Source organism: Bacillus rossius, chromosome 7 (assembly GCF_032445375.1).
Source record: "Bacillus rossius redtenbacheri isolate Brsri chromosome 7, Brsri_v3, whole genome shotgun sequence".
Lineage (NCBI taxonomy): Eukaryota > Metazoa > Arthropoda > Insecta > Phasmatodea > Bacillidae > Bacillus > Bacillus rossius.
The window spans coordinates 65,817,002-65,841,406 of record NC_086335.1 but is presented as its reverse complement, the minus strand read 5'-3'; the positions used below and the strand labels follow the sequence as shown (position 1 = coordinate 65,841,406).

General features: G+C 37.3%; 2 protein-coding genes across 5 annotated transcripts in view; one reads left to right on the top strand and one right to left on the bottom strand.

Moving 5' to 3' along the window:
• The first annotated feature begins 1,641 nt into the window (after positions 1–1,641).
• Positions 1,642–13,092, top strand: LOC134534237 (protein BCCIP homolog). Its single transcript, XM_063372521.1, has 7 exons — positions 1,642–1,852; positions 4,470–4,625; positions 5,476–5,580; positions 6,247–6,434; positions 8,096–8,285; positions 8,957–9,126; positions 10,039–13,092. Coding segments are annotated over exons 1-7 (933 nt in total). The 5' UTR covers positions 1,642–1,729; the 3' UTR covers positions 10,040–13,092.
• Positions 13,093–13,268: 176 nt separating this feature from the next.
• The window catches only part of LOC134534236 (shootin-1), a 45,415-nt gene continuing 34,278 nt past the window's right edge, over positions 13,269–24,405 (bottom strand). For 3 of the 4 annotated variants that reach the window (XM_063372517.1, XM_063372519.1, XM_063372518.1), the window contains exons 8-12: positions 22,540–22,701; positions 21,428–21,566; positions 18,297–18,512; positions 17,194–17,255; positions 13,269–13,468 (exon numbers count right to left, since the gene is read on the bottom strand). In XM_063372517.1, coding sequence (XP_063228587.1) covers positions 13,346–13,468; positions 17,194–17,255; positions 18,297–18,512; positions 21,428–21,566; positions 22,540–22,701 — 702 coding nt within the window. In that variant the 3' untranslated portion in view covers positions 13,269–13,345. The remainder of the gene's footprint in view (positions 13,469–17,193; positions 17,256–18,296; positions 18,513–21,427; positions 21,567–22,539; positions 22,702–24,405) is intronic. The other variant, XM_063372520.1, reaches the window with a different exon arrangement.

Below are 24,405 nucleotides of genomic sequence, written 5' to 3'. Positions count from 1 at the left end.
CTTTTATTATTATTAAACTGCAACCTTTGGGGCAATGGTTCTGGAGCCCGCTGTTTTGACTAAAGTTAACCATTTGCTACCACTCGCCATCACTGATGGTGAGGGTGGCTATCTACTCTGGTAGGCCGCATTGGGGAAACTTCCTTCCCTGTTGCCATGACGTCAAAAGCCCCTACCTTCAACCTGTTTTTTAATCTGGCCATGTTGCAAAAAAAGAAAGTTATTGAACTAAAAAATATGAAATCTTGACACTGAAGGTGTCATGCAATCTTTTAATGAAACTTGCATGCGGATTGACCAGCGTGTGGTTACACTGAATTAAAATACAGTTCCCGGCAAAATGCCTGGATGGAGGAATCCTGAAGTCCTTTAGCATTTGGGCGGTAAATGACCCGTAGTAAAATTCTAGGATAAATGACTGGAATGTTGTGCATTTTCAGCTGTTAGGTGTCCCTGTCTGTGGGCTAGTCTGAAAAGCTGTTTGGCTGTGTCCAACTTTACTAAAGGTTAGATTACTTCGTTATCAGGCACAAGCAAAAAGCTGAGAATTATGTATTAAGCTAATGCCTCTTAGTAGAGGCTAGAATTATTAATGAAACGGCTAGTGGAATAGATCTGATAGAAATATATTAAAAAGATTAACTATTGTACATATTCTTTTGCTGGCAATGATGGTGAATTCTGTGCTATGTGCACGCATACGGCCCCAGATGGCACCGAACCACAAGAGGTTTTTCACACACTTGCGCAGGGAGTGGGTGAAGGGTCAGTATATTTCTGAAAGCTTTTTCGTACAGTGAAAAATAATTATTTATTTATAAACGATAGTGAGCAGAAACAGTATATTATTACGTTCGTTGTTAATTACAATAGTTTAACATTAGTTATTATACACATCCTTCTGATCGATATCAGTTCGAGCGGCTATCGATCCCCTGGAATCTCGTTCGCTTCTCTGCACTAGACGGACTAAATGAACTCGCAGTGCATTGGCGATATACACTCCCGCACACAGTTTTGAATGTCTGCAATGTGACACAACACTCTGGGTGACCAGAGGGAGCACTGTCAGGTGTTTTAAATGTGCTCGTGTAGAAAAAATTACTACATTATTGAATTTTTACTATTCTTCTATTTTTTTCAGCTATAAGAATATTTATGGCACATTGGTCTTTATGCAACTATTAATTCTTTTCCTATCCAATAGCTAAACAATTAACTAAAATTCAAAACAGACACCAACTCCTTAGACTTACAGTTATGTGGTACCAACACACCCAGCAGACAATTTGTTTAAGAATTGATTGACATGTGAACCTCTTTTCCAGATTAGTAGCATGCTCTAAAGATTAAAGGTAAAACAGAGACGGTGGCTAAAACGAACTTAAGTGTTGACCATCCTTTCATAATTTGTAAAATAATACAAGAATTTGTCTAAGCGGTTTTACTCTTGCACGAATCATAATTATCAATTATATTTTTCATAACTTTTGCTCTTTAGCCAGAAAAATATATTTATACTTAAATTAATTTTATTTGTTAATAAGAGTGTTACTTACTCTTATGTAGAGAAAAAAAAAGTTGATTTAAACAAGTGTGCCCTGTCACGTAAAACGAACATTTACTGCAATTTACCGGGTAGGTAGAACGCAAAAGAGCCGTTACAGTTGAACGATCAAAAAGAAAGGGCGTATAAAACAAACGTATTGAGTCGGCCGAGTCGTGAAAAATGTCTGCTCCCATGAAGAAACGTGCTGTTGCAGAGAAAAATCATAGTGTTGAAAGCAATAGTGAATCTGATTCAGATGACAACAGTTCTGCTGAAAATAGAGAAGAATATGTTGGAAATGAGGTAGACATTTTCTTTATGATTTTCAGGAACCTAGGTATGTAACGGGTTTTTTCGTTATTGATCGTGGCCATAGGCGTCCTGAATGTGTCACTCAAGGAATTTTAAGTTGCAAGGATGGAAATGCTTCATAACATTACGTATTTTTACTGAATACACTAAGTTATCGATTTTAAAGAGATCCCCTAAGCTACATGGTACGGAAACACAGGTGCGACTCTGCCTGAGGACGGGAGCAGATAGCAGTTCCCGAAACGTCACTTGTTTCTGTTTTGGTAAAACTATTGTATTTTTTTGTCTTTTCGTTTTGTCGTGTTTTTGTCTCGTTTAAACTGTTGTGCTGAGTTATTTTGGTTTAAATATTTTTGTGTTGTCATCATTTGTGTGTTTTTTTGTTCACTTAGTACTTTTTTCTTTGTTTTTTCTTTGTTTGTTGACCATATTTCTGTTTCGGAATATTTTGTGGTGTTTATATTCTTGTTGACAACAGCAACTGTTTGCTTAATTTTGTGTGTTTTTTGTCTTTCTTGTGTATTTTTATTTATTTTATTTATTAGTTTTTCTTCAACAGAAAAAGTTCTTAGCAATGGCGTATGTCCAAAAACTTACATCAAGTAATCCCATGAAAGTCCTTAATTTTCACTAAGAATCCTTAATAACTCCGTAATAAAGACTAATAGCTTGCATGTTATGGATAAATGCAGGAATTTTAATGTGCGTTGTTTCTGACCTGGCAGCAAACAAGGCTTTGTAGTTTTTATCTCACCTTTAAACCAAAAAAAATGAGTTTTACTGTCTTATTTTTTAACTTTTAAAGTAAAATTTAATTAGTGATAATAGTAAATGGTAGGGCTATAAATTTCAGATGGACATTAAAGGACTCCTTAAAAACTTCCTAATTTTTGATGCATGAGAGGGTACGGTTTTTACGATTTTTCCCGACTCATCCGACTCAAAAGATTTCCAGGCTCTTTGAGAAAAACACACTACTAAAACTTGCCTTTGGTGGAAAATACACTGAACCGATGGCAGTGTAAAATAATAAGAATACATAACACATATTTAAAACTCAGATTTTGGAGTTACTATGAATGCTTAGGCATTGCTCAAATAGACATTAACTTTCGCCTGGAAAAGATATACGTAGCACCATATTATATTCCTTGTAATATTGAAATAACTATGCAATATTACAACAAAATAACCTCACTACTTACATCCTTTGAAAGTCATTATAGAATGAATGTCGTCCTACTGGCAATAACAGGCAAAATAATATTTTTATGATCTTATCCGTTTGATGTTTAGTCTCTCCAATGGTTCAAATTTGAACATATTGCTTTCTACATCACAAATCATTTAAAAAACAAAATAATAAATGGAATGAAGAATATAAACAAATACTTATAATATATTTTAATACTATAAAATTTGGTTCATTAAAATATATAATATATACACAAAAGCAAATAACACTCATTTTTATAATTTTCAATATATAACACTAAATATGTCTTAACTAGTTGGTACAAATATACAAATAGCTTTTTTTCTTTCTTTTCATGAGACAAATAAAAATCACATAAAATTCATATATGAACTACAACATGATGCAAATGGTACAGAAAGTAGAATAAACAACAGGAAGATAAAATATTATATACAAAATAAAAATGGTTGGTTAATACACATTCCTTGGGAATAAAAGTTTTTTTCTTTCATAAATTACCTCGGAATAATTTATCCGCAAATATGTACTCATTTTTAATCCACTTAACCACATAGTTTTACTTTACTTCTAAGAACTTCACAACTACATGGTTATCCAGAATCCAGTGGGAACAAAAAAATAATCAGTTAAACATTACTTCACATTTGGCTAACCTAACCTCTAACTCTTCATTTTAGTTTTTATTACAGTTTTGGAAAAAATTAAATATTTTAATGACTGCCTTTTTAAAAAAAAATGTAACTGGCCAAACCTAACAAAGCTTTCACTACAGTTATCATTTGGACCTGCAAACGCCTTTCCCGGAGAAACAACATTAACTGACAGCAATGAAATGTAAAAATGCAGGTATGTAGGTATGTTGGCAGGGATGGCAGTCAGAATTTGATTTGGTTCGGACAGATGGAGTATACCTACTATAATGGGAAGAGCACTTTTTTTTTTGTTTGCTCGTGATCATTCATATTTAGAACCAAGATTTTATAGTTTTATTTTCAGGACAATTTCATTTTTAAAACATGAGATTTTGGTGCTATTGTTTTTATTTATTAAAATATTTGTATAAATATTATGTATGCTAGATAAATTACTTTCATTGAAGTTAATGTCTAAAAGATTAGGTATTTATTATTAGAGTTAAGTTTTAGGTAACGGGAAATGCCTGTTAGTTTCATGATTTTAATTGCATTTCGGTGCTTTGTTGTGTATTAACTTGAATTTTGGTGTGATATCATGGTGTATGGACATGCTTTTCTGTGTTATTTCAGTTTTAATTGCAATATACCGTGTAATCATGTGCCTATCCGTGATGGAGTTAGTGCGTGAAGCAAGTTACTCGGTAGAGTGCTCCCCTGTGCTCCGCTGTGATCCCGCTCCGCGCGTGTGTTCCAGGAGATCCAGGTGGACTTTGAGGGCAGGAACCCGGTGGACAGCGACTTCCACGGCATCAAGCAGCTCCTGAAGCAGCTGTTCCTAAAGGCCCACGTCAACCTGTCCGAGCTCACGGACCTCATCATCGCACAGAACTACGTGGGCAGCGTGGTCAAGGTGCGGCACTCGTCGTCGCGTCGGACGGACGTTCAGGGACGTTTTGGTTCATTGAGTGGATAACTTTTTGGAAAATCAGGTTTTATCCTTGCTTGAATTCTTAATAATAACAACCTCCTTGTATTATATTACAATTCAGAGTTTCATTCAGTGCGAACTTAACTAACCAAGGTAAGCGACATGTTGTAAATATGATACATTTTCAAACATCACTAAAGAAATGAAAACAATCTCCAATTGGCTAGTGACTGTTTGATTTGATAGGAGAAGAGCTTTAAGACGGTAATTAGCAATATCGTGTAAGTTGCAGTAGTAACTAAATTGTGATGATTTGTCGTAATCTGTTATAAAGTACTCTTCGGTAGTCTTCCTGTTGTGGATGCATGTCAGGTAGAAATTATATCATAAAGTAACAGTTTATTTACGCTACTGCTCAACTTGAATGACAGGCAAGTGTACAGATTTTGTTTATTACTTACATTAAGAAAATTGTGCGCGCTTATGTATCTAAAACAGAATGTGATTGTTATAATCATTATCGGGAAAAGAATGAAATATAAAAAAAAATACAATGTTAGGCAAATGCCAAAATATGGGCTCAGATCATAACAGATGTGGAATGTGCGAGTTGTGAGCAGATGAAAAAAAGATCCACAAATGATAGGAGGGTGTGGAGTGTCGAACCAATCCCAGGACTGATTGCAAAATCATCTCATCGTTAGAATATAGGATGGCTTAAAAGTATACAATGAGAAAAATTGAACAGTATATGTATTTTAAAGTCATTTCACTATATTTCCTACAGTAACGTTGGCCATGCTGCAGAGGTAATTCTTGTTATTTCCCACAGCAAAGTGACTTGGAGGAGGAAGGCAGTGACGACGAAGACGAAGACGACAGTGGTGTCAACGACGTGTTTGGGATCACCACGGTTGTCAACTTGACCGATAAACAGGTACGGGATGAGAAACGTTCACTTGTTTTCATAATTACGTATTATTAGAGGAATGAATTCTGAGATCAAAATTGTTTACATATGTATTTATGCAGTCTTGATGCTTATTATATCATCGGCGATATTCAACTGATTGTAACGTCCTACAAGTGTTTCACTCGTCAAAGAAGTTACCTGTTGGGTTCGCATAAAATACCCATGTTACTAGCTGTCCTCTCTCAGCAGACTTGATTTTTTTTTTTTTTCACCGATCTCTTGCATTTATTTGCTACAATTTTATCTGGTCTTTCTGGAACAGTTGACACACCTGTCTCATCCATTTGGGATAATCCGAGAGGAAGGAACATGTGCCTCTCTAAAGCAAGTTTTCAGATTTACAAAATACCGTTCTGTTTGGAACTTCACTTAAAACCCACGGCTCTTCCCGAGCTACATTGCTCTGGTGTGTTCAGTAGTGTATCCAGAGGGGGGGGGGGGGGGGGGGGGCTAAGGGGCTCAAGCCCCCCTCCAAAAGCATCTTAGTGTTTGCCTTGATAAAGCCTAGCCCGAGCTGGGTCACTCCCCTCCCGAACCAAGATCCTGGATGCGCCACTGGGTGTTGTTTGACCGGTCGCGACGTCCTGGTCGGAGGAGGCGTGACGGCAGTGTGGCGTGACCCGTGCCCAGAACACGGAGTCGGTGCAGCAGCTGCGCGCGCTGCTGGCGGAGCTGAGCGGCGAGCACGCCACGGACCAGGTGAACTCGCTGGTGCGCAGCCTGCTGGGGGACGACTCCCGCCCCGTGGGGCTGCTGCTCAACGAGCGCTTCGTCAACATCCCGGCCCAGATCGCCGTGCCGCTGCTGGAGAGCCTCAGGTACTGGTCGAGGCCCGGCCCTGCGACTTGCGGTTACGAGTCGCCAACGCGAAACACAGTATAATATACCTATTCCCCATTTCCCAACTAGAACACCACCTTAAAAAAAAAAAATTGCCTCTCATTATGGGCGATGGCCAACTGGAGCATAACATTTTACCCTCAACTTATTCTCGCTGGGGAACCTCCACGTAATTTTTCGCTGACTTTCCAGAACGTGGACATCCTGTGATCAAAATTTCTGAAAGGTGTCTACTGCATTAAAGAGCCATGCTGTGCTCGTACTCTGAGCGTGATGACCTTCAAAATAAGAGGAAAATTATTGTCTGCATCCCTGGACAAAGAAAAAAAAAATTTATATCCTCAAGCATTCCTTTAAAATGTTTTATATATATATATATATATATATATATATATATATATATATATATATATATATATATATATATATATATATATATATATATATGTTTGTTGGTTTGTTTTCTACATAAATAAAATCTACAATTTTAACATTTATTGGAACTGGGTAATCTTTTGTACACTTTACATTGGACCAAAATATTCCTGTGTATATTAGTATTCGAACACAACTTCTCTCTTGCCGCTCGATGAAGCCTCTTCATTCTGTGTATAAAGCCCAGGCAATGCTGGCTACTTCAGCTCGTTTTATATAAAACTGTTAAGTGTGATATGGGTTTTTGGTTTGTGGCTAGCAACTAGCACATGCATCTGGCTGTGGAACTACCGATCGTATCTTTTAAAAATATTACATTTGTATTTAATAGAGTTTAGTTTATTTACAATGAGTTTTGGAAGAGATAGGAACTGGAAAATGCCATCTTAGGTTCAACGATTCTTAAGTTAAAAATTTCTTAGGTTAATTTTTGTCCCATAAGGCATAGTAGATTTAAATATAATATACCTAAGTCCTGATACCAATAGTAATGTAATTTTTTCTGACTGTTATTATATTAAAGGCCAATTACAGTATAAACAAAGCATGGAAGCAAAAAATGTTGCATTATAAAACAAATTATGTTAAAACTGTAGAATATAAAAAAAAAATACATTTGAAATGTAACAAAAATATATAAATGAGTCCCAAAAATGCTGAATCAGAAAATAAGAATGTGTTTTTGTCAGTCAGGATTTTGATGCTAGCAGTGGTTGGCCTACCTATTCCACGGTTTGATTGATCTTATTTTTTTTTTTTTTTTAAAGCTAATGCAAAGAGTGTATTCCTATTTTCTATGATTTTGAATTGTTTTGGATAACCAAAAAATGACCCAGTTAATCAAATTCATATTTAGTCTAGCATTAAATTTTTTTTTTTTGTTAGAAGAACCGATGTTCTTGAGGTAAAACTGAAATGGAACCGAACCGACCAATTAAAACCAGAACCACACAGTCCTAAGCAGAAGGCAGTGGCATGTCATAGCAGAATCATCTCCTGTAGTCTGCCTCAGCAGTGGTCAGCCCCCTCGTGTTAAGGGAATGGATGGGGTGGTGATGGGGAGTTTGACAGAGAGGTGTAGTGTGTAGAAGGATAGTGTAGTGGTTGAAGAGAAAGAAAAGTGAACACATGTTAAAAAAAACTTATTAAAGATGTGTTCACTAGACATTTAGCCTACTTGACTTTTGAACTGTGTTCCTTCCAGCAAGGAAATCAGTCGTGCGTGCCAGAAGAAAATGCCGTTTGACCTGAGCTACCTGATCCTCATCTGCAAGCTGTACAAGGTGGAGGGGGGCAGTCAGGGGCGGAGGAACAGGAACAGGAACAAGAAGCAGCAGGACACCAGCGAGCAGGAAGTTGTGTGGCTGAACCCGGAAGAGGCGTTGTTCGACGAGGTAACCTGTCACCTGCCTGTACCGGCCCTGACTGGAGACTGCAGATACTTGTAGCTTTGTGACATGTACACCGGTAGGATGTGGCATATCACTGGAGACCCAGCCAAGACTCCCACAATGACTGTGAAATCTGTCGTGCAGGTTGTCAAACTATTTCCAAGTCTCGAGTGGTAGCCAGGATTTTTTTTTTTAAATTTTGGATATGCTATATAGCTTTACAACATGCACCCTTTCTTCAAATAAATGCGCTTTGTTATGCACAGTTTTGGCAGTAATTTCTGAAATAACTTAGGTTCTGATCTTGCTTATGTAGTCTCATAAGATATTTCAAAATAATGCTTTCTTTTTTGTCCATATTTTTTTACCATTTATAGTACCTTCTATGCTGGATAAGTTGTTAAATTCACTTGAACATTTTTTTACCAATCACCCAAGTCCCATGTCTGCACAATGGTGGAGCGTAGATTTCTTTTATTTATTTCAGAAAAATATATTGGAAAAATCTAGTATTTTGGTCAGGGAAAAGTTAAGGAAAATTGACTACAGGTTTACGCGCGACTGTCCACTTGTGAACACACCCGTGCCAGGTGCCAGGAGAGGGCTAGACTCGTGAAGCACGGTGCAACAGTCCTGTGTGCTGGCGTGTGAAACGTGTCGGGGGGGGCCGGCAGGTGGCGGACTGCAAGTTCGAGTTCTGCGTGAAAGGGGAGTCGGACACGGGCCTCGGCGGCCAGTGGCAGGAGGACGACGTGGCGATGACCCCCTACAGACGCGTGCTGCTCTTCCAGGCGGACAAGCTGGAGTCCGCCATCACCAGGATAAAGGCCTTCCTGGGGCAGTGGTGAGTTCCGTCTTGACGCGGTGGCCGGGTGGCCCCGACCTGAGTCCCGCGACCTCGTCCCACCGCACATTCCTAGGGGCAGGCATTTTTCGCGAAAATATCTGAACTCCAGTTAGACTGCAACTAGCTATACCCGCACCAGCGGTTCCTTCCTTGTGACTGGCGGCCGTCTGCGAGAGACGTCGTTGCCTTATTTCACCGAGCCACTCAGGACGCGTTTGCTTCCGCGCTGAATTAACTGTGATTGGTGTTGTAACAATCCGACATGTGCCTGGAAGAAACTCACCCAATCACGAAACACAAGACGATGCTACAGTGTTTCAACTTCCAGCTACTCTCGGAATCTTTTCGCGAAAAAATGCATGGCCCTACACATTCCTCGTGGGGCCGCGGTGATTGCCTCTCGCCGAGGTGATCCGGGTTTGATTCCCAGCGAAATCGCTCTCTCGTTTTTCACAGTCGGAAGGCGGAAACACGAAGTACTTTGACGTGAGTTATTGAGTTTCCTCTTGTGTGCTCTCGTTCCCCCTGTCCTATTCACTCACATCTCATGACCCCTCATCATCTGATGTTAAGCCCTGATGTGGTCTCTGGAAAGCCCTGGGTCTATTGAGCATCATCTTTCATCCCATTCTTGCTGACCATGCCTAAGATAGGAAACATGTAGCTTTCTCAAAATGTAATTTTTTTTTTTTTGCTTTTTGCCATATTAATAAATTTAATATAAGGTGCAATTGATTATGTACATAAGTGTATTGGATTAAACTGAAATTTGCAGGGTTGTTCAAAAATCCAGTTCATTGCAACTTAAATGTATGTAGATACTGCCTTTCATAATACAAATGATGAATGTGTTCATAACTACAGTAAATTAAAGAGGTGAACAATGTAGGTATATGCATTTGTTTTCAGAACATTGCCGTCTCATCAGCTCAACTGAGGTCAGTAGACTGAACAGTTCGCATTGGCAGGTGATGTGTTTGATACTCATATTCTACTGCTTTTCTATTATGTGCTGTATTTCTTGAAGCAGGGCTGGTATGTTGGTATGGAATGATACATATTTCTTGTCACTAAGTTAACTAGATATTTGAGAACATGTTTTTTTGTTGGCTTTAGAGAATAATAAGATTAGTAGTGTATTTTCTTGCGGTGTTTAACTTGGGGTATGATTCAGGTGTGCATTTTCACATTTTGTCTTTTATAGCCTGTAACAACTTTGCTGAGAAGGAAATGTGTGAAATAATTTAATATTACAGTGTTAGGAGTAAAATGAAATGTCTGGTTTTGTAAGGTTTAACCATGGAACTGTGAATTTAGTTACTCAGTTGCCAAGTTTTTGCTTGTAAATTACTCCCTCTATAAAATATGTACTAATGTAAAGGGAAGTCATATTTTTGTTTTAGATACCACAAAAATCTATAACCTAAATCAGTGATCACTTTTCATGCTTTAATACTACATATTTTCTAGTTAAGAATGAAACTCAGTGAATTAAAATTTTAATGTTATTAATTAAGATTAAAACTCTTGGAGCTCCTACTATTCAATGTATTGTGCAGTGGATCATTCTGTCGTAAGAATGTTGGATGGACCAGCCTTCTATCCATTTAAATTCAATTGATAATTATTTTCTTCACCATTGCCGTTTACGTTTTAAGTAATTGTGTGGTGTACTTGTCTGCCATAATGACTTGGATGTCAATATCATTAAAAATTTACTAAGGTAACAAACGTACTTCCTATACTAAGACGAGTTTGTTCCGTTATAAGTTTGAGTAATTTTGGCATTGCCTAGTTTTTGCAATACTTTTGCTGACATTTCTAAACATTATAAATTTTCCATTCTTTAGTAATTAAATATTGGTGTGGTAATTTTTATTTACCGTTGAAATTTTGCTTGTATATGTGATGGTGCTAGAGTACAATCACTTAAAGGAAACAGTTTTTCCAAAATACGTAGCACTGTGTCAGTCAAGCTGCAATCAGTTGGGTTCATATTTAAGAAAAGTGAGAAAATTTTGTGTGAAAAAATTATTATGCCATTTATAACATTGTCTCTCAGAGCTTAGTTAATGAAAGATTCCTTAGTGGGGTTAGCTTCATTAAGCATACAGAAACATATGATCATTAGTTGTTTTCTTTTCTGCACTTCTTTGTACTAGAATTAGAAAGAGCTACACAGTCTCTCCGTTTCAGGCAATTGTAGTGTTGCGAGTGGTTTTTTGGCCTAAGACGGGTCTCGAAACTACGGACCGCTGGCCAATACCAGCCTGCCATGGTGTGCTGTATGTTGATGTGAGGCTAGCTGGTTCTTGTACCTTGGGACTTTGTGAAGGAGCCAGTGTGGCTCTTAGCCCGGAATCACAATGCTACAATAAACGTGGACACGACAAACCCAATTAGGCATCATACAGCGTTCCAGCACGACAGAATTAATAGCAGAGGGCACAATACATATCACGGCAACACTAATATGGCTGTCTGCCAAGTGAGTTCATAAAATTCAGTATAGAATGCACTAAACAGTGTAGGTCCTTGTATTTCCTGTTAAAAAAACATTTAACTATTTAGTCGTCCTTGGCATGAAGTGAGATCAAGTTAATTATAGATACAAGGGGAAAAAATATATATTTTAATAAGGGATAGAAAAATAATTCCACTGTTAGCTATGTAAAGAATTAAAAAGATACATGATAAACTGTTGAAGTCCCACTACAAATGTGGAAGTGTAACCCAACGTAAAACAAAAATTCGTTTTTCAGTAAAGATTTACCAAGTAGGTACGTAAATATTTTTGAAGTTTAGTTTTGTAAAGTTAGCAGTTTGCTTTCCATCATGTTGACGTCACAGTGACCTTGTATTCCATTGGCTAATGAGCCTGTCATGCAGTGTTTGTTGTGGCATTGTGACTCCAGCTTTAGGCTCAAGCGTTCAGAGACCCTGGCCTAAGATACAGAAACAGCAAACACAATGTAAGAAGGTGTTGCAAGTACACATGTTAGCTTGCAGTAATATATGTACGTTCGTGTCTTCTATTTTGGTGCTGTTTTGAACCATGTACCTCTGCCAGTTGGTATTTTGTGACAAGTTTTCATGTAGCATTATGTGCAATATTCTGACCAAGGTTTTTTGAATTGTGTGATGGAGAACTGATGGTAAATGTAGCCATGTTTTGTGTTAGCGAGTAGGTATGTTTCAATTCCTGAAGTGATATCAACAATGTGATTTAAGTATCTGATGCTAATTGTGCGTGCCATAGTGTGTGTTTCATTGTTAGTGTGCAGGGTTTGTACTACAGACTTTGAACCAAGACAATAATTTTTACAACCAAAATAAATTCTTTTTATTACATAAAACATACATTTAAATGCATTTTTAAGGAGCTTGATTGTTTTTCACAATATAAAAGTTAATTATTAAAGTTCAGTTACTTGCAGGTACCACCCAAAATAATTTAAAAGATGGGAATGAAATAAAGATTAACTGTCAAAAATAACTTTGAAAATTTTTTTCCCCTATGATTCACTTTCACTTAATTTATCTTGTAGCCATTTGTTTTTCCTAATTATTTGACATTCTTGGGCACAGGCTGAATGCAAGTAGTAAATTTGGCATTGATGATTGACTATGCAACTTTCTCTGTTTAAAAAAACTTGAACTCGGTAACTGTACAAATCCTGCATAATTTTCTTTAGATCAATACAAGTTCCATAATCAAACTTATATATATATCTGTAGAAATGCAATGTATTTTTCATTTGGCTATAGTGTTTAGGAAAAAACTTCACTAGCAGTGCATTTTTAGAATGTTTTTTAAGGTACAGGTTCAGTGTTACTATACCATTTATACTGATGCTCTGAGTCAGAGCGCATGATTTTTTTTCCACAAACAAATTTCCAAAGGTATATATTTGTAATGCATTGTATTTGCAGATTTTGACATTAAAGCAAACTTTATAATTATCTCCAGTTTTTCTTTTTTTTTTTTTAATTGCCACCAAACAGTCCATCAGTCAAACTAATAAAATTGCTTTTGCTAGTATCTATTCAACTAGTTCGTTAAAATTGTGTTCGAGAAAAGGTTTTCTCAGTACTTCAATGTAAGTATTTTTTATGGGATGAATAAATGCACCAACAGATTAGTTAAAAAAAAAGGCATATGTATTAAAAAAGTACATGTATATACAGGCAGGTAGTGGTTGGCAACGAGTATAGTTCACAAGGCAACATCGGCAGGGAGGGGCTGTCTGGCCTTGGGTCTGCGCTTCAGCGTCCCGATGATGCTGAGCATCTCCTTCACCGCGGCCGGCGTCTCCTCTTCCTTCTTCTCCGTCTGTCTCTGCAACGAGACACGCCACTACTTTACTGAACAACGCAATAATAGTCTTGCTCGTTGCTGGGGAAAAAAAATTATTTTCTTTAATAACAATACTATTGTGTAATAATAATGTTGAATATGCTCAGTAAGCTTAAGGCTGGCTTGTAGGAAATATTTACTGACACAGTTGTTCGGCAAAACCAAAAATTCACTTAAGTGTAATAATATTTGTGTTAAAATGGGCCTTGTTAATACTTTAGTAATGCCATAGAAGTATAACTTCTTACGTCTGCGAGAACTTTATAGAATTAACTTTTGAGAGTCGAAAATCAGGTCCAAAGCCTCAGTTTTATAAGTGTTTTTTTTTTTTGTTGCTTTTATCGGAGCCATTGATTAAATTAAAAATTGCTGTCTGTTTCATGCTGCTATCTCTGTGTGATGGTAGCAAGAATCCTTTACATTTCAGGCAGTGAAATTTAGCAGCAGTGCAGAAAGTATGTGCGAGATTCAAGATTCGCATCCAAAAATTTTGATATTTGAGAAGCAATATATTTATCACACACTGCATTATTTTAAAGAATTCTGTGTCTAATTCATTTGTATCAAGAACATGAGAACACATGAACACATAAAATTACTCGTTACTCACTCACTTTTTTTTTTTAGCTCGTAATTCTTGCTATTTAAAAGATGGTGTCTGCATTAATTTACAAAAGGTGAAATCAAAATTTCTACACAATCCAATTTTCCCCAGCTATAAAAAGTTTTTCAACTTATGAGTTGTGAAACAAATAAATGATACTGTTTTCCTTCTATAATAATGAAGTAGTTAAATTAATGATGTCAAATCAAAATCAGTTCTTATATTGCTGCACTCATTTTCATTCTTCACTAAAAAAAAAAAAAACTAGTGTGACGTAATATTATTGATGTCTCGCTCAGAGACGGGCTAAGTGATGCACGGAAGTGAAACAAGTAACGCCAATGCTTTCCATTTCAGATATTGACACTCGACACGCTTGCAGGTAATACCAAAACACCATGTTTGTATTTTTCATGTGTTTCAACGGGAAATGTAGCTACAGATCTGCGAGTTGAATAAAAATGGCATTAACAAATGACTTAAAAAGTAAAATAAAACATTCAACAACAAATACACTTGTGTCTCGCAAAACTTTTAAAAGTAACCTAATACAAAAAAAAAAAAACATTGTGATGGCTGAAGAAAACAAATTTTGCACTGATGTAAACAGCAGCTAGCGCAGCAGAGCGAGATTATTTGCACATCGACACGAGGTGACACGCCGTGCAGTCGAGGCATCAGACATTATGCAGGTTGAAACATGAGAGTCGCTTGTCAAAAAACTTGCCTGATGCCAAGGTTGCACTGTGGTTCCCAGAAGGGTCGGAACAGTATGCTAGATGTGCAGGGAAGCCTACTTCTCACAGACAAGAGAGTCAAACGCCCGATTGTGCATCTTCTGTTTTTTTTGTTCATTGTAAAAGGTTAGGTTAGCTACATTATAAATACTTTAAAACATTGTGGAAGGTTGGTTATATTAGGTAAGTATAGCTACATTAAAGATACTGTGAAATCATGTAAACGGTTTCCTAGCCCTGGATAGCTACATATTAAAAGTTATTTGCTAAGCAACCATAAAATGATTTTACAGTGTTTTTAATGTAGCTATACTTACCTAATACAGTAGAACCCCGATTATCCGTGACTCGATCATCCGATTCGCGGATTAACCGCGATTTATGTCCATCAAGCTTACTTCTCCGTTATTTTATTAGCACCGACTGTACTGAAGTGTGTGGGTTGCAACTAGTGCTTGGCACGCAAGATAAATTCAGGCTATCACTTGCTGACGTGGTCCAGTGATACGACGGTGTTTGTTTATTTCAAAACTCAGCTAAGAGTGAACGGAGAATAGATATAACGACCCCTCACGGTTCCCGAGATTAGGGTCATAATAGAGAGGTGGTCATTATAAGATTTCCGACCCATCTGCAACCTCATGTCATAATAGGCCGTTTTTACACCAAGTCCACGTTCAGCAAGCTAAAAAATAAAAAATTTAAAATTCATATAAATAAAGAGGGATAAAAACACAGTGAATTATACGAGACAGAGACACCGTTTCAAAACCATGAAATCAAGTCTCAATGCACTGGTATGACAAATCTTATTTCGAAAAGAATTTTAAAGGCAGTCATTCTGTAAAACAATAACCAGCCCGATGGTGTTACTGACAACTAGAGCTGTAGCAAACCGTATGTATTCGGTACTGAGTAACGGGTGCGCCATATAGTACCGAGTAACGAATCGTTACACACGAATGCATTTCGTTACTCGCATTTTTCGTATGTTTTACGCATGCGCGCGCTTATTCGATGAATTTAAAAACGTACGTTACAAAGAACGATGTTTGTTTATTAAGTAAAGTATAATTTGGAAATTCGTCGTCCAAGTTTTTTACTGTTTATTAAAGGTATTGTGTGTGTAGACAAAGTTTGAGATTGGAACAGAAACAACGTAAGAAAGTATTTTTTACAAATTAGAAATATGTATGTTTTATTGTTTTTTTACTGTCGCTTATTTTCACGTTTTTTTGTTCTTATCTTAACAGAGATAATATACGTAATAAAGCCACTCTAATGAGATTTAATTGTTTCTTGGTTAACAAAAATAGTTAATTATCAAATATTGTCAATTGTTTATATTCGATTAATTATTTACGAGACGTCATACAGTACGCGTACGCAATACGACTCGATTCGTTGCTGTAACATAACATAGCATGTTATGCGGTATCAGAAGTAACGAGTAACGTAACGATACGAAAGTAACGAGAACTAATTGTTATAGTAACGAATAAATACGGGTACACTTTTTTTCGTTACTTTACACCTCTACTGACAACAGAGCAATGAGCGAAGCGTGGCAGCGTCGCTTACGAGCGATGAAAAGAATGCGTGACCTTGGCAGCTATCAGCTGTCTTGGGCCCTCGGACTGGCCGGGCGGCTAGCCACACACCTCGGTACAAAAACGACTCGCGTGCCCACGTCTCCGCACACGAAAGACTTAAAAACCACTGCTGTCCAGCACTAAGCAGCCCGCTTCTATGTCAACAACGCACACGCACACAAAGCATGTGTATATTTATGTATATGTAATCTCCCAATGTCCACAGATGGTTGAGGCAAGCATGACTCGGCTAACCGCGATTTTCGATTATCCGACTCACTCGTCCCCTTCATTAACACAGATAATGGGGGTTCTACTGTATAACCAACCATCCACAATGTTTTAAAGTATTTATAATGTAGCTAACCTATCCTAATCGACAGCAAAATTTAATGCCACGCCGGTTTATACAATGAGATAGAACGGAAAAAAAAAGCGAGCATGAACTTCGGGTGTCTCTCTCTCGTCTGTGAAATGAAGGCTTCCCAGAGGTGCAAGGCCACATCAGTAACCATCAACCTCTTTAATACAAGAAGACAGATGGTGGGCATGTGTCATGATAATATTTTGTCTTACAAAGAATCATTACACATTTTCCTGAATTTACATAATTATTTTAAACATTGAAAGTTTAAGCCTATGTAACATTTATCTAGTTACAAAGACACACATTTATTCATTACCAAAACATCTACTATTTTTAGTAAAACCATATTCAACACACCATTCCATTTGAAAATTACTAGGGTTTGATGCAAAAACAATTTTACTCACCTCTGGTCTCTTGAGAGTAAATTTTCCACCTTTTATTTGGTTGATGATGTCATCAATAGCCCCTAAAAAAAACAATTATTATTAAGTATTAATTGTAATTAAGTAGACATATTTGTGTGGAGTGTTAGTTGTGCATCTAGAGACCAAAATGTTTCCTTTGCTGAAATGGCCCTTGGGAAAACCTAATTTAACCCATAGTAGAATAATAATTCTTCAGGTTAATGTTTTGTCTTCATATTACATAACATTCTGAAAATAATTTAGTGCCCATACAAGAGCATTGCAATTTAAGATGCATAATTTTTCGATAGCATTATATTAACTAATATTCATTTACTAGTTTGACCTTATTAACTTGGGGGGGGGGGGGGGGGGGGAAGTATGAGAAACATAGCAAAACAGCAACTCATATTGAAATGCATGAAAAATTTTAAAATGATAAAAAAAACACTATATGATTTTAAATAAACACAATGAATAACATTTAAATTCTGCCTTTTCTTCCATCATCTCTACATATTAAGCTGGACTCACAATCGCTTGTCTTGTCCGTCCGTCAATCACGTGACATTCAGCCAATCTTTGGCCCCAAAAAAATCCCGTCTGTCCATCCACCAAACAGTTGACAAGCTTTAACATTCAGCAGAAGGATGAACCTCAAAAATGTCTGAAAGGCATTATCTTTTGTTAAAAAAAAGTTTTTTTAATTTGTTTATTCGTCAAGATGCTTCCACATTACTTCGTGTGAACACTTATCGGGTTTGATATTTGAAACAATAATTGTCTCTGACACAAAAGAAAAAAAATACACTGTAACACAAAAATGTATTTAAATATTTAAATAAATAATACTAGAGTTTGTTTAATCATGTGTAAGTATCTTAGTGTGCGTAATCTTAAACTGGTAAAACTTTACGAGAGAAATTTCCTCAAAAATATAAGCCTTAATAGTTTTCGGCAGCATCCGAGTGGAAAAACATTACGACGGATGTGCGGATCTTTGTGAACGGCTCGGCCTGTCGGCGGACGGACGCGACGGAGCGTCGGGAATCCAGCTCCTTTGGCATGCAACGAGAGGCCACCGCGAAGAGAGTCGAGCCCACCTCCGGGGGCCGCGGCGGCGAGGGAGGGCGTCTTGCGCGGGATGCCCAGGATGCTGGCCATCTCCAGCACGGGGTTGACGCTGCTGCCGTCGTCGCAGCTGCCCGAGCCAGAGCTGCAGTTGGAGGCGGGGGACAGCAGTCCGGGGGGCGGCGGGGGCGGGGGCGGGGGCGGCGGGGGGCACCTCAGGGCCTGCACCTCCCCCTCCAGCTGGCTGACTGCAACAGCACGATGCTGCCGACTCCCGACTCCCGCGCCAGTTGGAGAGCACCAACGGAAATACATTTTCCACGTGCTTAACATACTGAACGAGTTAACGTGGGACTCGTAAACAATTCAAGATGTACGCAGAGGTTGACATGTTCCGCTAGTGATAAAGTTAATTTTTTTTAATGGTTAGCTATTTGACTCGATGAAAGCTTTTGAAAGATCTGCTTGAATTTTTTAATTTTGAAAATATTTGTAGTCTTCTGCGGTGGTGCAAAATCATGAAGGAGCCTAGTCTTTAACTTCCAACCATGAGTCTTAACTTGGAAAATGTTAAGTTTTTTAATATGCGTAAGTAGCTCAATAAACTGGGCAAGCATTAGATGGATTTGTGCCCCAAAAGTTCTGAACCATGAATGAATTTTTATTCTTAGCTTATAAACCACTTTGGATGGAAGTATTTCTATTTGTTTATCAAACACTGTATTTTTTATAGTCAGAGCAATAATAAAAAAAAATGGGGTTTGAAACTGGCTGTTTATGTAATCTCTCATGATGTTATATAAATTTCTCAAAATTTTAAACATGATATTCCCGATTTGGAACATAGCAATACAGTACATATAATGTTAAAAATATCTAAATTCTACATAATTCTGTCTACACAAGCTAAAAAATCTCTGACAGATTAGAAAACTACTATAGGATTCTATGTTATGTATGAAACTCTAAGAAGAAAATCCCTGTTAGGAGGATGCCAATCTAAATATTACACTTAATACCTAATACGTTAGGGTACAGATCTGTGTACTTTCGGTAACTAAGATGCTGTTTTTTGAACTGACCATGTTCATAACAGATGTAAGTAGATAACATAGTTACTGGATGTGCAGTTAAAGACTGAGATACTTTTCTTAGGCTGATTTAAAATTATATTAGTGTGAAAGTACATCACTCACTACAGTGCAGGGGTGTTACATAGCTGTCAACTGAATTGAAATTTTGGTGGGTAGAATTGAGTTAATTTTTTTTTAAATAAATAAAAAAAATCTTTCTAAACTTAATTATTTCAACATTAATTTTATTTGTCTAATTTCCTAAAAGCCACTACACTGCAATTTACTTATCTCCCTATGTACAGTAGACTGCTGATTATCCAGGGTAATGACTAGCAAGGGGTCCACAGATAATCAAAAAACACGGTTAAAGCAATAATAATAAAAAAAGGAAATTTTTTATCCCGACTATCAGGACCAACACTAACACCCGTCCCTCAAAGCAACGCTGTAATTCATTCCGGTAAAACAGAGTGCCAATCAAAAAAGCGCTAGTCACATACGTTTTTTCCATAAGAGAGTATTTGAATCAAAATAATTTGTTTTCCAAATAGGAAAGAGTGACTGCCGATTACCATTTTAATAGATGCCACTCCCGTTAAAATTAATTTACAATACTAATATGTATATAAATACATTTGAATTACATTTAAATAAGTGTTGAATAACATTTAGAGATTAAACAACCTAAAATTAAATGCCCAAGCAGTACTTGACTGCATTTTTTTACATAATACACCTTGGGCATAACATTTTATTTTCCTATGCAGGCACTACCAATACCAACATTTCAGAGTTACAGAATAACAGTTTTATTGATATAGGATAATATTTAAGTTCTAATAAGAATTTAAAAAGCATAAACTGAACATTTTCTATGATTGGAATGAATAAAGTGAACAGCCATTGAGGAAATGCAATATAATGTTTGTTGATTTGTCACATTATTAATTTGTTGCATTACTAATTCGTTTCATTGTATTTAATGCCACAAAAGTGCCATTGCCATTGTGCATGCACGAAAATCAAGTAAAAAATTATTTGGGTTTTGTTTTTATGGTTTATGAAAGTGAAATATGGCACAGTTAATTCCCAAACCCGGATAATTGGGAGTCTACAGTATTTGTTACATTCTCATTTTTACTGTACTAATTAAGTCAGGTATTCGTATTCGAGAATACATATTTTGGTACCTATTCACATTCGTATTTGAATTGAACTAAAAACTTATATTCGCAGAGGCCTTAAGAAAACCCTTCATTTTTAAGTTAATAGTACTAAAAATTACTTTAGCAAAAATTATACCTAAGTTACCAAATAGTTCTTTTTTACCTCTTAAATGTAAAATAATATGTGAAATTATACCAAATTAAGGAAAAATTAACATACATACTTCTGGATGACCAAAAAATCAAAATAAGAGTTGATATGAAAGAGGATTGCCACCTCCTGATGGATCAAAAAAATGATGTTATAATGTGTTATTAAAAGTTATTAGTTATTCTATTTGGTTTTGTTTTTTATGCTAATATACTGGCAGATTGTAAGTCATTATCATATTTTATGAGTATTATAATATTTGACAAAAAGAATAAGAATTTATTGAAGGAAAAAAAAAGGATCAATTTGAGGGGGGAATTGATACAAAATGTAACTGCAATATTTAAAAAATTCATTTTTTTTTACATCTATTATTTACTGAATGTAATTATTTCAGTATAAAATTAGTAAAACAATGTTCAGACCAGGCGGATTGTAAAAATTTAATTATGTTCCCCAATTTTTAATGAACCTCTAACCTATTTTTTTTTTTTTTTTTAACCTTGCAACTTTTGATAGTAGTTCGGATAGCACTTGAACACACAAATACTAGCAGATTCCCTCACCGCCAACTCCCTGCAAAATGTGACTTTTACTACTATTAAAACACTAATTTTGTTAAACAGGAGTATTACGTAAGAGTTTTAACATATTTCGTGTTGGATATCACACCGACGTTGTTCACGGGAATGCGACCGATAGCGAAGAACGGAGGCAACGTGAACGCCAGCGGGCGAGGGGCAGTGCTGTTAGTGGCATGCGGTACTCACTCTTACTAGAGAGCAGCCCGGTGTGTGACTCTGCACGCTCGGCGCGCTCCAGGGCGCAGCGCAGCTCGGACTCTGCCAGCTTCAGCCGCTCCTCCAGCAGCTCCAGCTGAGCCTCCTCCTCCCTCTCCTCCAGCTTGTCCTGCGCACCCGCCCACGTCTCTCCTCCGTGTCTCCCTCGTGTCTCCTCCGTGTCTCCCGTCTCTCCTCCACAACCACCCGCCAGCTCCCCCGTGTCTCCCCGCCTCCCTCCACAACCACCCGCCAGCTCCTCCAGGGGGGACACTCTGTCCTCCGTCACTGGGGACGATGCGACCGAGACAACGCAGAAGAGCACGTTCACACCGCACAGAGCATTGAGATGCAACAAAAAATAATTAAATTAGTTAGCATTTTCAATATCAAAAACTGTGCCATTCTGAAGGGCAGGCACGTCCCTCTCCAATGCATGATTCCAGCCATTAACGCTGTCCTCAGATATGTGCCATGGAGCATAAACTTTTTAGACATAACATTATTATGGGATGAAATATTTAATTTTTTTTTTTTTAAAATATCCCTGAAACAAATGTATTTTCTAAAGGAAAACTGGGAATGAGAATTTTCTTGCTGTAGTATTTCACCAAGGGCCATCAACTGATAATATTCAAGTTTTTACTTTAAAGGAGGCATAACTAAAAGAAGACATCTTGGTTTCAACCATTTCTGTCCAACAAATTTTTTTTGTATAGTTTAGTAACAAAATTTTAGGCTCTATTTCAGCATAGCATTATAATATGACGGAATGCCTTGTTATTAATAGCGAGTGATCTGCTGCTACAAATAGTTCTCCCTGTGAAAAAATAATTAGGTTTTCAATAACAATTTTTTTTCCATACTGACAACCGTAATAATACTGTCAATAGACTTTTTTTATAGTCTCACATAAAACAAAACAAAAACTATAAAATTTATTGTAATAAGCAACGGTACACAAAATAATATTTTAATTGTTAACAAGCCAGGCAGCACCAATCTGTAAGCATAAGGAACTATTTAAAATTTACTGCAATCTAAGAGTGAGAGACACTATGGCACACGCCTCCCATTTCAAACGAACACAAATCCGTCGATACCTGCAGTTCTTGCAGTTCAGCCTTGTACTTCTGCCGCTCCTCCTCCAGAGTTCTCCTCAAGTCCTCCATCTCTTGCAGCACGTGCATGAACTTGTCATCCCCGACCACGTCAGACATCAGCACCACGCTCTGGTGGGCCAGCACGTTGCGCTCCTTCTGTGCCTGAAAACCCAACACCGACCATCGAGACCTGTCCTCGCTGTAAGTAGGGACACCTGCATTTCGCAATTTCATTTCGTGGCAAGGTATTTCACAAAACACTGTAGCTTTGCTTTTTCTAAGAGTCATGGCTAGAGACCGGAAAAATTCGCGGGTTCATTTCACGATATGCTATAATCCAAACAACTGTATCTTTATATTGCCTTTGTGATTGACTCACAGTTTATCTGAAAGACTTTCAGCCAATGAAAAAAATTCAACCAAAAAAGTATCGAATCGCAAGCGTCCCAGTTGACAGGTGTCACGAGTCAGTAGCCAGTGAGCAGGTGGTATTTGCCGGAGAGTGTAGTCTATCCTAGAGGTCATCAAAATCGCGATTTTTTCCAATCTCTGGTCATGGCAAATTGTGAGGGTGCAGCAGTACAGTGACCACATTCTCATTGGCCCCGTCAAGAGCGGGACGACACCTCTCACCGACCTCAGCCAATAACCACAGGAGAAAGGCTACAGTATTTTGTGAAATACCTTGACACGAAATGTATTCGCGCAATACAGGTGTCCCTAGCTATAAGCATCCATGTTTTTGACAAGTGGTTCGGGATTCTCTTTTATTTTTACAAAATTAACTCAATTTTTTTTTTTTTTTTTTTTTTTTTTTTTTAGTTTTACTATAAAAATATAAGCTGAATTTATGATGTGGTACATGCTAGTAGCAGTTGGTATTTGGTAATTTCAAAATCGTAAAAGCTAAGTAATTAAATTTTTATTAATTTATGGTTCACGATGCAAACAATTCACAGTGTCAAAATCATTACAAATATAATATTTTTGTTGCTAAAATAATTAGCACTAAATAGGTTATCTAGCTTGTGGGTGCGTAGCCCTGTACCAAGTCGGTAACAAACATTAGAGATCACTGTCACAGTTGTGAACTTTCAGCAAAAATAGTAATTACTGGTCGGAAATCTGTGTTTCTTTGTTTGTTTGTTTACGTCTTGTTGACCAAAAAAAAATTATCAGGCCTGGACACATCCTGAGTCAAGGATATGTTTAAAAGGAGCTAATGTCTATCGTACGGAATCATCCCATTATTTTTTGAAAGTGATTTCAGGAAACCATTAAAAACAGGAATCAGGATGGATGGTCAGGGATCGGAACCCCAGTTCCTCAAATAGAAGTCAAATGTTTTGCTCTTGCACCACCTCGCTCAAGGAAAAAAAAAAACAAAATGGCAAGTAAGGGTTGGACTTGTTGGGGCATCATCACACGCAGAGTGGCGGTTCACAAGCTATGTCCACGGAGGTGTTTGCCATTTCCAGAAGAGAAAAACAGGGAACAAAAAATTATATACAAATCAAGATCTTATCATTTAAATAGCTTGAATAACCTGTAAATCATACCCAGCTAAATACTCCTATAATATTAAAAATACTGAGTAGTTCATTCCTATTTTGTGGAAAATTCCTGACTGTACTGTAAACACCCATTCTGTGGGAAACACCCATACTATGGAGAATCCTCCTCCTGTGGGGAAATAACTCTTTCTGCGGTTAAGTCCCAGTCAGACGTGCAGATCTGCTGGACTCAAGTTCTTTGACGTTATAACTTTCCCGGTTCAACATGAGCGGCGGAAAGCCGGATGTTGTACGGCTTTCATTTGAACATGACAAAAAACATAATAAAAAAAAGCTGGTTTAACTTTAAAAA

Excerpts from the sequence above, each read along its gene's own strand:
- LOC134534237 (XM_063372521.1), top strand. The coding sequence starts at position 1,730 with ATGTCTGCTCCCATGAAGAAACGTGCTGTTGCAGAGAAAAATCATAGT. Across the intron at positions 4,626-5,475 it reads ACGTGGGCAGCGTGGTCAAG|CAAAGTGACTTGGAGGAGGA; the intron begins GTGCGGCACTCG and ends TATTTCCCACAG. Across the intron at positions 5,581-6,246 it reads TCAACTTGACCGATAAACAG|AACACGGAGTCGGTGCAGCA; the intron begins GTACGGGATGAG and ends ACCCGTGCCCAG.